The 14573-nt window shown below is 48.4% G+C and overlaps 1 protein-coding gene across 6 annotated transcripts in view; it reads left to right on the forward strand.

Moving 5' to 3' along the window:
• TACC1 (transforming acidic coiled-coil containing protein 1) overlaps window positions 1-14573 on the forward strand; it is a 114605-nt gene that overhangs the window by 50553 nt on the left and 49479 nt on the right. For 2 of the 6 annotated variants that reach the window (XM_032618141.1, XM_032618142.1), the window contains exon 2: window positions 6043-6158. Coding sequence is in view for 4 of the 6 variants with exons in the window: in XM_032618138.1 (XP_032474029.1) it covers window positions 4927-5087; window positions 6043-6158 (277 nt within the window). In the remaining 2 variants the exon portion in view is untranslated. Of the gene's footprint in view, window positions 1-4544; window positions 5088-6042; window positions 6159-14573 lie in introns of those variants that run through there. The other 4 variants (XM_032618138.1, XM_032618139.1, XM_032618143.1 and 1 more) reach the window with 4 other exon arrangements.

The following is a 14573-nucleotide window of genomic DNA, read 5'->3' on the forward strand; positions in this document are numbered from 1 at the left end:
TCATTGCATCTTAGAGACCTTCATCACTTAAATATTCGAGTAGAAAAAGGTTAAGGATTGAGGGTGTTTAGCTCAGTGATGGGGCTGATGGAGGGAGCACACGCCCAGAGTGCCCCACCATGTCTTGGAAGCTCAGTCCGTGGACAGGGTGGCTCTCAAAAAGCAGGGTGGGGAGGGGACATGGTCTGTCCAGGTTCCGCTGAGGCACCTAAACCTAGTTGCCATTGGCCGTTTCAAGTCGGTATGGGCCCATGCTTTTTCTCAGCCCTTCAGAGATGCCCTGCCACTTTGGTGACATCATCAATCTGACATTTCATGTTAATTGAATTAGGTGTATCTTACGCTCACCGAATTCGTCAATTGTTAGGAAATACAGATGAGTTGATGGGTCTGCCTGCCTGACCTTTCTGTTTTCTCAGCGGTGACTTTATCTCTGTGATTCCCTAGTGCCACCCTGGTCCCACCCTCCTCCTCTCCGGAACATCATCTGGTATACACCTGGCGGTCAGAAATTCACCGACTGTCTCATTTCACTGGCTGTCGGAAATGGTTTTCTTCACAACAGCAGTTTTCTCTTCCTTCTGTTGTAAATTGTGCTTGGATTGCTCACAGCTCCAATTCTTCTTCTTTATTCATTTATTTATTTAAATTAAAAAAAATTTTTTTTGGCCGCACTACGCGGCTTGTGGGATTTTAGTTCCCGGACCAGGGACGGAGTGAAAGATAAGGATGCTAATTCCAGTTCTGCTTCTTTACCCTCTGGAGGAGAAGCCGTCTGCCTTCTTCAGGCGGCTTGGGGCAGGGAAAACAGCACTTTCAGGCGTCTCCCATTCTTCACTCCTTCCATCCCAGCCCGCAGGTTGTTACCAGAATGATCTTTCTAAATGGAGGTGTTTCTTACTGGCTCCAAAGCGTGATAACTCCCCTCGGCCCATCCAGGGTCCATGGGCCACGCAGGCACACAAAGTGGCTTTTGTTTGTCCTGCGCCGCGATGGCCTCCACAAGGTTTAAAACAGTTGAAATTAGTAAGAACACGAACGCTTAGGGACTTCCTTGGCGGTCCAGTGGTTAGGATTCTGCGCTTCCACTGCAGGGGACACGGGTTCGATTCCTGGTCGGGGAACTAAGATTCCTCATGCCACATGGCCAAACAAACAAACATGGAAGCTTGGAAGATGTCTTATAAAAGCCAGGATTTGGGTTTCTCTTGGGAGATTGTTAGATGGGCACCAGGAACTGGGTCGGATTGCCCCTTAGCCTCCTCAGGGTTCTCCAGCTGCCACCCAGGCCTCGTCGCTCCCTCACACTATCTAGGTAGGGACTTGTGTTTGCTCCCCCTACTGCAAGATCCAGTTCAATCTGAGTTAGGATCTACTCCTTAGCAGTAGAAGGATCCTTCCCGGTCAGGCCCCACCCTGCCTCCGCCCTCCCCTCCTGCCACATTCCCCCAGACATTCTCACAGTAGCTGCGCCACTAAATGGATAGTTGTTTGCCTGTGTGAATTTGCTTACTCATATATTTTATCTTATTTTATTTTATTTTACTTTTTACCAAAGAGACCCATTTCACAGACCCCTCTGGAGCATCCATTAGCGGCAAAGTATGTGCCTGGCCTGGCCACCTGTGTGGAGCGTTTCAGGGAGTTTCATTTTAGATTTTCATGGTGTTTCATTTTAGATTTTCATGGTGTATTGATCCAAAGCTTCTGTGAAGGCCAAGGAGCAGAGGAAGGAAGAGAACGGATGGGCCGTTCCTGTGCTTACGGTCACTTCCAAAACAAAGACATTCCATTTGCAGACATTCTGCTCCTTGAGGCTAAGGGCTTAGCAGCAAAATGATGGTTTTCCTTGGTTGTCAAACGTTGCCCAGTCTTTACCAGAGTTACAGGAAAATTGACATATCAGCCTCATTATTTGTTCTAGACAATAAAAATAATTCAGGCTATAGAGTAATTACTTACTTTATTGCTGTTCACGTTAAGTCCAGGAGTTTGCAGAGATTTTCAGAAATCTGGGCATTTACCTCTCTAATTTCAAGAAATTGCTCTGTAGTCTGGGCTTTGTCTTGCTGGGGCCATCACTCATCTGGTTTCTGTGCTATGCTGGTTCGAAATCTTGATTTCTCCAGAAGAGTCAGTCTTTAGGAATTTATATCACCCTAGCCAAACTTAGAAGGTCTGTTGTAAACTGGAATATTCATTTTCTGCACATTTACACAACACCCTACCGAGTGTGTGGCCCTGTCCTGATTTCTGGGGAAACAAAAATAAATCATAAATATGACGTGGTCCTTGCCGTTTAAAAGCTTATGATCCAGAAGTGGGAGAGATGTGAACAAATATGTTATATGTAGTGCGCTAAGTGTAGGGTGACCTTATGTCCTGGGATGTCCTGGTTTATGCCTGTTGTCCTGGTGTAGCTATTAATGGTACCCTATTTCAAAACTACCTAAGGGCCACAGTCAAAGTCTCTCTGAATGTTCGGGGTATAGAGATGGTAGAAAGCAGGGAGACATCAGTCTGTTTTCCCAGGGTAGACACCTGCGCTGGGTGAGGAAGGAAGTTTGGGCAGTCAAGGCCTGGGGGCTTGACATGTGGGTGGAGGCCAGGGCGGTGGGGGGGCGGTGGGAGGGGTGGGGAAGAGGGTGCAAAACTCTGCAGGCAAAAGGGAGATTGTTCCTGACGCAGCAGTTAGTTGGCTCAAGCTGGTCGTTGTTTCCCAAATTTATCCTGTGGAAGAAATTCCCCAGGACACTTGGTCAAAATACAGATTTCCAGAATCTGCTGGCAATTTGGATTTGGACTTTTAAAGAGGGGCCCAGATGATTCTTGGACATATTAAAGTTCAGAACCAATTCTGTAGAGATTATGGCTACGACTACAAAGGGTCGGAGGAGAGGGGAACAGGAATAGCAAGACTAGAGCGCAAGTCACAGATCAGCCAGGCAAGGGTGACCCCAGCCGAGACGACCCTCTAGAGGTAGAACCAATTGGACACATTTACAGTAGATCTATATGAAAACTAGGGAGTGTGGGAATTAGGTCAGTCACAGTGGGGATGCAGAGGAGGGAAAAGTTTCGAGAACCGCTCGGGAGGAAGAATGAACAGGACCTACTATATGCCAGCTACAGATTTACATGGGCAACAAAACACGTGTCAGATCCAGGAACTTGGGGGGAACCTTATAATCTGAAGGTTTGTGTGGTGAGCCATAAACCAAAAAATATGACCAGTTGGATAGTATTGTGGCGTATTTCATGCAGACCTGATAAAAAAAAAAAACGACTCCTGCTTATTTCTCATCTTTGTAGTCTCCAGTACGGTCAAGACAGTTGTATTCATCTCTGGGAAGGAGCTGGATGACTTCTAAAGCATCCAGACACCCCAGCCCTCTAGTCTAGAGTGCAGGCGAACCCCCATCCGTCTGTTATGGTGAGACTACCTGCCACGCCTGATCTTGCGTTATTTTTGCTTTTGTTTTTGTTATCAAATGTGTAAGATAGTCATGATTCATCAACAGTTTGCTGCGCCAACCCCTTTCAGTGGAGACGTCCGTGTGGCAGTTTCAGCCTGACTTTGTTCTAAATTCTGGAGCTGCTGTCTCTGTGGGAACCCGCAACTCTGGAAATTACAGTAGTACAAGAAACGCCTTATCCAGGCAAGGAGATCACGAAGCCTGGTTGTTTGAGGCAGATTCGCTTGGTGCCTTGGTGATTCTGAGAGGCGCAATCCCTAAGTAGAATCCCTTGATGGAAAATGAAGAAAATCAGAGGAGAGCTCTGCTACTTCCCTGCCTCTCCCTTCAAACACAGAGGGTTTTTATTTTGAAGGTTGAAATCATTAGGCCTGTTGGCAGACTTCGGAAGCAGCAAACGGAGTCAGAGACCAAACACTTAGAAGTTATGCCTCAAAAAGGAGAATGGGAAACGGATCAAGCTCTAATTTCACAGGGTAATTTAGCACCCTTTACCCAAGACCTGGCCACGGCACTTCCACCAGTGAGGACTGAGGAGCCACAAAGCGTCTAAAATCCCAGCCCTTGGCTACTCTTGCAGCGTTGCTGAGGGATCTGAAGGTTGAAGGTGAACAGGCTGAAATCTTCCACGCCGTCCTATTAGGGAGGGGAAAACACAGTCAACAGCGGCCTCAGAGTTTTTTATAATAAGGGGCTGAACTTCTCTGCGATCCAGTATCACTAACGCCATTAAGTCGCAGTAGCAAGATGAGAAAATAAAAATAAAAAGGGAAGGAGGCACAGTCCAGCGTGCACGTACACGGAAAACGGATCTTCCCGGCTCGCGACGCCGGGGGAGCCGTTGAGGGCGCCCGGGTCCTCGGCCAGCGGCCAGGGTCTTAGCAGAGAAGCCCCTTCCCGCAGGGAGGGCGCGACCACTGTGGCGCGAAGCCGGGGGGATCCGGCGGGCGCGCGCGCTTCAAAGTGCCGCCGCCGCGGGCGCCCCCGCCCGCGGGCGCGAGTAGTACGGTCCGAGGGGGCGGCTCCTGGGGCGCGGCTCCGCCGCAGCTGATGCGCGCCCAGCCGGCCGGGAGGCGGGAGCCGGGAGACGGGAGCCGGGCCGCAGGGACCGGGAGCAGCTGAGCCGCCGTGCAGCCAAGGCCGAGCCGCCGGGCGTCGCGGACCCGGGCCCCGAGGAGGCCCCAGGAGAGGCATCTCCCCCGCGGGAGTCGCCGGGTGCGGGGGCGCCGTGGCCGCACGTTCAGGAAGGAGGACGCGGAGGAAGCGGCGCTGCCAGCCGGAGGAGAGGAAGCGCTCCACCCGGGCCCCCGACGGCGCTCGTTTAACCACATCCGCGCCTCCGCTGGAAACGCGTCCGGGCGCCTGTCACCGGTTCCCTCCATTTTGAAAGGGAAAAAGGGCTCTCCCCTTTCCCATCCTCCTAGGAGCCGGAGCCGGAGGAGCCGCGCTCATGGCGTTCAGCCCCTGGCAGATCCTGTCCCCAGTGCAGTGGGCGAAATGGACGTGGTCCGCGGTGCGCGGCGGGGTCGCCGGAGAGGACGAGGCCGGAGGGCCCGAGGGCGACCCCGAGGAGGAGGACTCGCAAGCCGAGACCAAATCCTTGAGTTTCAGGCAAGTACACGCGTTCCTGCCAAAATGCAAACGCGCTGCTATCCATCCATCCATCTGCGGCTCAGTCTGTGTGCGTGTGTGTGGTCGCCACCCGCGTAACCGTGTTCATGGCAATGCTGCGTCCCTGCCTGTAACCGGGTCCCCGCTGTGCCTTCGAAGGTTCAGGATGTTCTGTCCTCCCGGGTATTTTCTTCCCCCCGTTTCAGTATGATCTTTCTGAACCTAACCCAGAATCTGCAGTCTCTCTGCATCCCCGTCTGCCTCGGTCACTTTCTCTAAGCTTCGAGCCCCCAGCCCCCCGCCCCTACACACACACACACACACAGTCGTGGGTCACACCCGGTGGAACTTGGGGCCTTCCCTGTGGGGAAGAAGTCGCTCCCAGGCCCTCCTGGGGGTTCCCCTGTGTCCCGAAAATGCAGCCTTAGTAAAGAAGGTCGCGTGATGACAGGTTCTTGGCAGCTGGTGAGAAATGGTGGTGTCTGCTGAGCTGTCACCCGTGTGATTGCGGAAGGCAGGTGACAGCATCCCCGGCCTCTGGCTGGGTGAGTTCCAGACAGGTAGAGGCCTACCAAAGAAAAAGACATCATGGCGAATAGTGGCTTAATTTTTTTTAGAACGAGAGGGCAATTTAATTTTTAAACCTCCAGGAAAGGGCTCTTGTGAGAAAAGGAGTCTGTTGAAAGGGCTTTTTTGGGGTATCAGAGGGAAGGATGACCTCAAAAAAAAATGGTGCTGGAAAAAGTCTCCTGAGGATGGAGGAGATTTCAGGGAGACAGGAGGCCAGACAGAAGCCCGAGGAGGGCGCGGCAGCAGCTCCCACAGGCCAGCCCATGCTGAGGACGCGCAGGTTGTAAAATTAGGCAAAAATACTGGACTTTGCGGATATGTAGACTATAAAGGGTGTCGGAAATACCGTTGAAAGTGGTAATTCCTCATTTTTCCCCCTTGGCAGCTCGGATTCTGAAGGTAATTTTGAGACCCCTGAAGCCGAAACGCCCATCAGATCACCTTGCAAGGAATCCTGTGATTCACACCTAGGACTGGCAGGCCCTGGGGCCAAAACCCAAGGTAAAGAAAGACTTTCCTTTTTGGCCTTATTTTGTTTAAAGGTTTGAAAATGTAAATGAGGGAAGGAAAAGTGTTAATTTAGGGCCATTTGAAAAGGTTGGGATTATCTCCTTACTAAGCCGGAGCTGTTTGAAAGCTCCTGGCTCATTTGAAATGGTTTCCTTGTTTATTTATTTATTTATTTTTATGAATGTCGTGGTCAGAGGCTTTCTTCTCTAAGTAGACTGTACATTTGCTGTATGAGATGATCATTATCAGAACATTCCTGCTGGGCCCTTCCCCTCGGCCCCTAAACAACAAAACTGTGTGTGGTGATGCCGTGATGGAGGTATGTTTAGCTTTGGCTTCACACATTTCTCAGGCCAACTCACTTTCTATAGGGTGTGGCTGGAGACAAGAATTATAGGTAAGAGTTGACTTTTTTAGATGAGGAGGACTCTTAAGAGGCTGTTTCAAAGTTGTTTACTGCTCCCTCTTCCACCAGGGATGGTAGTGAGCCCCTGAGTCCACCCGAGATGGGAGATTCTCTCCCGGCCCCTCAGAGCCCAGCCTGGAGCCTGCCCTTCATCTGCAGAAGCTGTTGCTGTTACGCTTCATTAGTAGAAACGCTTTTTGTCACACAGCCGGTTTTAAGTAAAATTTCACCTGTCCTGATCGAATGCATTTAGCTATCCAGTAAACAGAGTGGGCTGGGATTCAGCAGTGAAACAGTCCCTATCTCCTCCGCAAGCCAGCGTTACAGAGGGAGACAGGCCTCTTAGAGGTTAAGCAAAATGTATATGTCAGCTTGTCCTAAGGATTTTGGAGAAAAATAAAGCAGAGGAAGGGGGAGCAGAGCGGGGGCGAGTAGGAGGTGCTGAAGGCCGTTGGGGGGTGGGGGAGCCCAAATGATCAGGGGACTTGAGCAGAGCCCTGAGGGAGGATTGAGGGGAACAGCTGTGCAGGTTCCCGAGAAGTCTTCCAGCAGAGGATGGCACCTGCGAAGGTCTGAGACAGCAGCAGCCTGCGCGTGGGCCGGCGCGTGGTGGCAGGGTGGCAGCATGTTCGAGGACCAAGGAGGAGGCCAGGGTGGCTGCAGCGACCTGCGGGGCAGGGAGCTCTGGGAGCCACAGTCAGCCGGGTCGGGGGAGGCCTGGGTCACCTCGTAACGAGGCATTGATTTTCCTCCTGAGTGAGACAGGAAGGGGCTGCCTTTCAAAATTGCCACAAACAAAGGGGGCGGCGTGAAGCAACAGAAATTGATTCTCTCACAGCTCTGGAGGGCAGAAGTCCGAAATCAAGGTGTTGGCAGGGCCACGCTCCCTCCAAAGGCTCTAGGCAAGGATTCTTCCTCGTTTCTTCTAGCTTCTGGTGGTTGCCAGCAGTTCTCGGTGTTCCTTGGCCTGTGGCAGCAAAACTTCCCTCTCTGCCTCCTTCATTCCATGGCCAGCTCCTCCCTGTGTGTCTCTGTGTCTTCCATGTGGCTTACTTATAAGGACACCAGTCATTGGGTTTAGGGGCCACCCTAATCCAGGTTGACCTCCTCTTAACTGGATTACTGCAAAGAGACCACAGTGGAGCCCTGAGCCACGTGGGTTTGAACTGTGCGGGTCCACTCACACAGATTTTTTTCAGTAAGTATGTTCTAGAGTACTACACGATCCACGGTTGGTTGAATCTGAGGGTGCAGCACCGCTGATGGGGGAGGTTTTCAACGGTGCTGGGTGGTCGGGGGTCGGAACCCCTAACCGCCACGTTGTTCAAGGCTCAGCTGTACCTCCAGATGAGGCCACATTCCAAGGTGTGGGGAGTTAGGGCTTGAGCTTGTCTTTTGGAGGAGTACAGTCCAGCCCACAGCAGAGGGCTTTGAGCAGAGGGATGGTGCCTTGACTCCTTTTTCAGAGGCTGGCGGGCTGCTGCCTGGAGATGGGCGTCTAGGAGGGATGTCCTTTTCACATGCTTTTTCTATTCCAGTGTCTGTCACTGTCACCTGCAGTGACAAAGTAGAGCCAGCTTTCAGTTGTCCAGTTAGCTAGTTTTTGACCTGATCACGAATTTATTCTCCCAACAGTGATTCTGTTTTCTTGCTTAGCAGCTTCCTCACGGGTCGCCACGGGAGGTCAGGTTCCCTGTGCTGGACTTCGTGACGGAGCTGGAATTACTGGGGAAATGATATCAGCTTTTTGTGATGTGGTTTTGCTTTAATGGTGAGCTCCATACCGTGCTGCCCTGCTGAGAACTCCCCCGACTGTCCCCGGGCTGCTTTTTACCATGGGTTCAGGCAGAGACCGTGTGGGAACAGGCAAGTTTGCGTGTGGGAGGACTTGTGTGTGGCACTTCGCTGTGTAGCCATCTCAGTGACAGAGATGCCGCTTCATAGCTTCCCTTTTTCTTCTCTGAGGATTGGCAGATCAGAATGGAGATTTGAAAGCCTGAGGGAACTATTCTGTGGCCTTCCCCTCAAATTCACATAAAGCTCACAAGACACGTTAAGTAGCTGTTTGAAAGCCTCTTTGAATTGCTCAGCCTGGGCCGCCCCCTTCCTCACCATCCTGTCAGCTGGTAGTCTGATTCATCCTGACAGATTCTTTGCTAATTGAATGGAGGCCAGTATGGCCCAGGCCCCCAGAACCACACAGACCCAATTGTTTGGTCCTTCCTGTGCCACTGACTTATTTTTACAAGTTTTGGTAACTTGTAGCTCATACTCTCTTTTTCACTCTTTCTAGAAGTTTTCCTTTCGTGTCTTTTGTTTGCTTGTTTGTTTCTGGCCACACCATGCGGCTTGCAGGATCTTAGTTCCCCGACCAGGGATTGAACCCGTGACCCCTGCAGTGGAAGTGCAGAGTCCTAACTACTGGAGCCCCAGGGAATTCCTGAAGTTTTCCTTTTAGAGAGTTATGAACCAAGAAAGCTCAGTGGAGTAGATCACGATTGCGGACCATGAATATGGCAGGGGTACATCCTAGGAAACAGCCACTACATATTATGAAATCTTTCAATTTAGGGTCTCTCGATAACAGCGTGATTCCTCATCAGCCTGGCAGTATCCTGCCTTCTAGGGTTTCTTCTCCCCAGCACCCAGTCCTTGTCCAGAGCCCTGTTGATGGCCTTGTCATGCATACACAGTAAGTGTAAAAATACAGCCAAAGCACAAGGCTGACCAGGAAAGAGATCAGTGGACAAAAGTTTCTGGAGTCTAATGTTTAAGTCTAATTTCTGGGCCTGGATGGTTCTCTTTCTCCAAAAATTGTTGATTATTTGGCTCCTGATAAGATTAGTCTTTCATGTTTCTGTGGTTCAGGACATGGGGCAACAGCAGGTATAGATCATGTAAGACTCTGTCTTCTCTGGGGATGATCTATGAGTTGTTAGCTGGTCAGGGTTGGAATTAACATATGTAGAAGATCCTGGCTTCCTGGTGTAGAAGGGCCCTCAAATGTGTGGCTGCATCCCATGTACTGTACCCATGGGCTCCATCCCAACCTCCATCTAATTCTTTGAACTTGGGGAAACATCTACATCTATTTTGAACTAATTTTCTTTTTATTGGAAGCTTTTTAGGGACCTAAAGTGTCTGAACTCTATACAGACGTGTCTTATTGTACTGCACTTCCCAGATACAACATTTTTTACAGGTCGAAGGTTTGTGGCAACCCCTGCATTGTCAGATGATGTTTAGCATTTTTTAGTAATAAAGTGCTTTTTACTTAAAGTATATATATTGTCTTTTTAGACATACTGCTATTGCATACTTAATTACAGTATAGTGTAAACATAACTTTTTTTATGCACTGGGAAAACAACAACAGAATGCATGTGACTCACTTATATGCAATACTTGCTTTATTTCAGGGGTCTGGACCCAAACCCGCAATATCCCTGAGATGGGCCTGTAATAACTCTTCTTAAGGCAGGATTGTATGCCATACTAGGAATTAGACAGTGGATGAGGTTGTACGGTTTTTTTAAGCCACAGATAGAAGCCGGTTTCAGACTAACTGTTAAAATAAAACTGTAGGCCAAGAAGTTTCTTGAATGTACCAGAATGGTGGCTGTAGTGCTTGGGCTGATAGCTCTGTGTTTGCTATCTGTCTGCCTTCCTCCGCAAAGGGTGTTTAAATTGCTGGTGTTAACTCTTCTTTCTCTTTGCTGGGAGATGTATCAGTAAGGAGACATCACCTAGGAAAGGACTTTTGAAAGGCACAATCTCAAGTTCATCTGTTTTTTGTTGTTTGGGTTTTTTTGGTGCGAATGGACTGTGGTTTTGTCCAGTGTTTCGGGTCATAAAAGCGAAAGCTGCAGTGGCTGTCCTCTGTTAATTGACACCTCCCCTCCACACACACACACACACACACACACACACACACACACACACACACACCCCTTTATTTACAGATTGTTACCTTTCTTTGAGAGAGGGAATTTTAATTCACGCTGAAGCTCTCTATGCCCTTGGAACAAAACTACCCTGCTTGATGTGTTGATTAGATGGCTAGATATTCCAGACACACACTGTGGTCCTCCAGAACAGGAGAGAGATAAACAGGGTCAGTGCATAGGTATCTACTGCTGGAGGCCTGTGGGGACTGCAGACTTGTTTGTCCACACAGTTTGGGTTAGTCTAAATCAGGCATCAGCCAATGATGGCTCATAGGCCAAATCTGGCCTGCTGTTGCCTTTTACTGTTCTGCCTGAGAGCTGAGAATGGTTTCTGCATTTTTTTTTTTTTTTTTTTTTTAAATTTTTTTTTTATTTTTCGGTACGCGGGCCTCTCACTGCTGCGGCCTTTCCCGTTGCGGAGCACAGGCTCCGGACGCGCAGGCTCAGCGGCCATGGCTCACGGGCCCAGCCGCTCTGCGGCATGTGGGATCTTCCCGGACCGGGGCACGAACCCCCATCCCCTGCATCGGCAGGCGGACTCCCAACCACTGTGCCACCAGGGAAGCCCTGCATTTTTAAATGGTGGAAAAACATACTTTGTTTGAAAAATATATGGAAATTCAGATTTCAGGGCCCATGAATAAGGTTTCGTTGGCGTGCAGCCACACTTGTGCATTTCGCTGTTGTCTGGCTGCTTTTGCGCTAAGATAGCAGGCTGAGTACTCAGAATAGAGACTGAAAGAAAGATGGGCAAAAGCCTGAAATATTTACTGTTTGGCTCTTTACAGAAGAGTTTGCCGACTGAGATCCACACTTACGACAATTTTGGTAAAATTATAAAGTTTAAGTAATTAAACTTCAATTTAAAAAAAGCTACAAGGCTGTAGCTGATTAACAGATGAACTGTGGGCGCTGGGTGCCATTCCTGTAGGCCTGAATGGTCAGGTAAGGCATCACGGAGAGACTAGTTTGGGCTGGCTGTTTGTCTCCCTTGCAAAACAATGTTTTGGTCTGTCAATATACTTAATTTTCAATTGACTAAAAGATCTGAGAAAAAAGGAAATTAGGGAAGAATGGGGAGAATTTTGGAATCATTTAGTACAAGTACAATCATAGAGGCTTTTCACTTTTGCCCATTAAGTGTATTTAATGTAACTTTGAGTGTTTGCGAGTTTGTAATTTGACTGTCGCTATGATGTATTGTTGGTATAGGTTGTGTGGTTGATATGATGTATTTATTGGATTGTTTTAGACTGTATCTATATAAGACCTAGAAGGGAGATCTTATTAAAATCTGAGCCTTAGATTTTTGATCCTAAGGCTTTGGGCTACATGTATAAGCAAAACTTATGCAAACATTTTTCATGAGGTACTTCTTGAAATGTTCTAGTCGAAACTATGAGTGTGGTTCTCCTAGGGATTTAGTTTGACGTCCTTTCCCTGCTCCTACCGCAGGGATTGCTTTATTAGAATGTCCTAGAAGTAATGCGACTAATAAGGACCCTTAATGTTACCTAGTCCGACAGTTCAACCCATGTGGCTCCTTTGACAGCATTCCCGGTTAATGGCCTTTTTATTTTTATTTTCAACTTTTTTATGTGATAGGCTTTTTCACAATTTAAATTTTTATATTGCACTATTTTAGATTATTGTAAGAGAAAACATCTCAACGATAGGCTTGAAAACCTCAGCTACATGATACAATGCCTTCCCCCCACCCACCACCCCCTTTAATGTTTGTAGCTGTCAGCTTGGAGGTTCTCACTAGTTAGTAAATGGGATCAGGCCATGTTTCTCTGTTGCTTTATTTATAACAATGTACAGGAGCCATGTAGGGAGCATCTCTACCTCTATATGGTGCTCGACCCAAGGACAATGTACTCTTGGGGGAAAAGTATCATTTTTCCAGCAGAGACTCAGAGAGCGTTGAATAAAACACGTGGGGGCAGGGGCAGAGTGTGCCTGCCTGCCGGAAGTGAAGATTTTAGTAACTGTCAAAGCAGTATTATTCTTTTAAGGTGAAGAGCAAATTCAAGACCTTCTTAGATATTGTAATGATTGAACTCACCTCAGACTTGGCATTTCCCGATTTGGGGCTTACCTGAGTATCAAATAAAGCAGTATAGCTTTCTTTGATAGCTTCTGGCGGTGGAGGCATTTTCTCTGGTGTATGGGCGGGGGGGGGGGGGGGGGTGTAAGCAGCCCTGCTAAAATTACGTTGCTACCACTTAATGTTCCACACAAAAAACGGGGGAGGGAGGGAGACGCAAGAGGGAGGGAGGGAGACGCAAGAGGGAAGAGATATGGGAACATATGTATGTGTATAACTGATTCACTTTTTTATAAAGCAGAAACTAACACACCATTGTAAAGCAATTATACCCCAATAAAGATGTTAAAAAAAAAATGGATGTGGTCTAAAGCCATTTAAACATTTAAAGAGCAGTCATAGTACCTTTTCCAAGTGATCAATAATACTGTTCATAGGAAGCCCTAGCAGTATATGCCGTTTCGTCACGGTCTTCTAAACTCAGATTAGTGACAGGAAGATCATGGTTGACCCACCCAAAACAGCTGTCTCTGGGGATTTGATAACTGTTAACCTTGGGCCTAGGAGGGGATTGCCGTTTCTGAGTTCAAGGTCTCACCCTCACCTTTGGGTGGACATGAACCTAATTTTATGGGCTCTCACAAACATGATTAGATCCCCAGGGCCTAGACTGGTGATGGCCAGACTCACAAGAGGATAGTAGCCAAACGGAGTATTTCATTAATTCACAAATGGAAAAATGTAATCTGGCAGTTCTGCTTGACAGATGCAGACATTGTCCTAGCCAGTCCCTCTGCCCTATGTCATTGCTGGAAATACGACAGCAAATTCTTGATCTCCAGCTTTCCCACTGCAAGATTCTGACCTAACAGACCCCCAACTTTCTGTTTCAGCTGTATTTATCGTACATATTGAAAGCAATTTTCCCCCCAGCATCTTATTTGATTTTATAACAGTGATGCCGTGAGATAGGACACATGTGATTTCCAGTCTAAAAACTGGGAAATCGAGGCCACAGCTTTTAAAGCAGTGGGGTCGTAAGTTCAGCTTTGAAGATCACACATCCAGCTCACAGGGAAGGTATGAATCTCCCTCTCTTCGCTGACTTAAGAGAAGACCTATCAGAGGAAATAAAAGTTCTTAAAATGTTGCCAGGACAGAGTGTGTGATGGGGGAAAGCATCTTCTTTAGTATCTTATTAAATGATAGTAATTTTAAAAAAAATCATCAGGGGATTACATCTTTTTTTTTTTTTTTTTTTTTTTTTTTTTTGCGGTACGCGGGCCTCTCACTGTTGTGGCCTCTCCCGTTGCGGAGCACAGGCTCCGGACGTGCAGGCTCAGTGGCCATGGCTCACTGGCCCAGCCGCTCCGTGGCATGTGGGATCCTCCCGGACCGGGGCACGAACCCGCGTCCCCTGCATCGGCAGGCAGACTCAACCACTGCGCCACCAGGGAAGCCCGGATTACATCTTTCACATGTGTTAACTTAGCATATATAACATATGAAGTATAAAATGTATTTTAAGAGTTTTGAACATCAGAAGTTTACACACAAGTTAGCCATCGAGTCAGAAGGGAAAAAAGAAAAAGCGTCACAGGGTAAGCAGTGCCGTTGGATTGAAAACATTTTGCTTCCTTAATGCTCAGCTTCTGCTCATCCATGAGAAATAAACAGGGAATGGACACACTCGTCCTAGCTCTTGCTTCCCTCTCCACCTGTGAGTCATGTGTGGGTGAGGAAAGGCAGGTGCGTGGAGACGTGTGCGGTCTCCTGGGACTCTGCCCCTCTTTTGGTGTAGAAAGAAGAGTCTCCCAGAGTCTGGCATCGTTTATGTATTGCCACATAACACAACTCCAAAGCTGATGAGCCGCTTACACCACTGGACGTTTATCATCTCACGTCGTTTTCATAGGTCTGGAACTTGGGAGCAGCCTAGCGGGGTGATCTGGCTTGGGGTTGCTTGTGAGAATGCATTCCTGGCGTTGGCTGGGACTGTAGGC

The sequence above is a fragment of the Phocoena sinus genome, chromosome 21, assembly GCF_008692025.1.
Source record: "Phocoena sinus isolate mPhoSin1 chromosome 21, mPhoSin1.pri, whole genome shotgun sequence".
NCBI lineage: Eukaryota > Metazoa > Chordata > Mammalia > Artiodactyla > Phocoenidae > Phocoena > Phocoena sinus.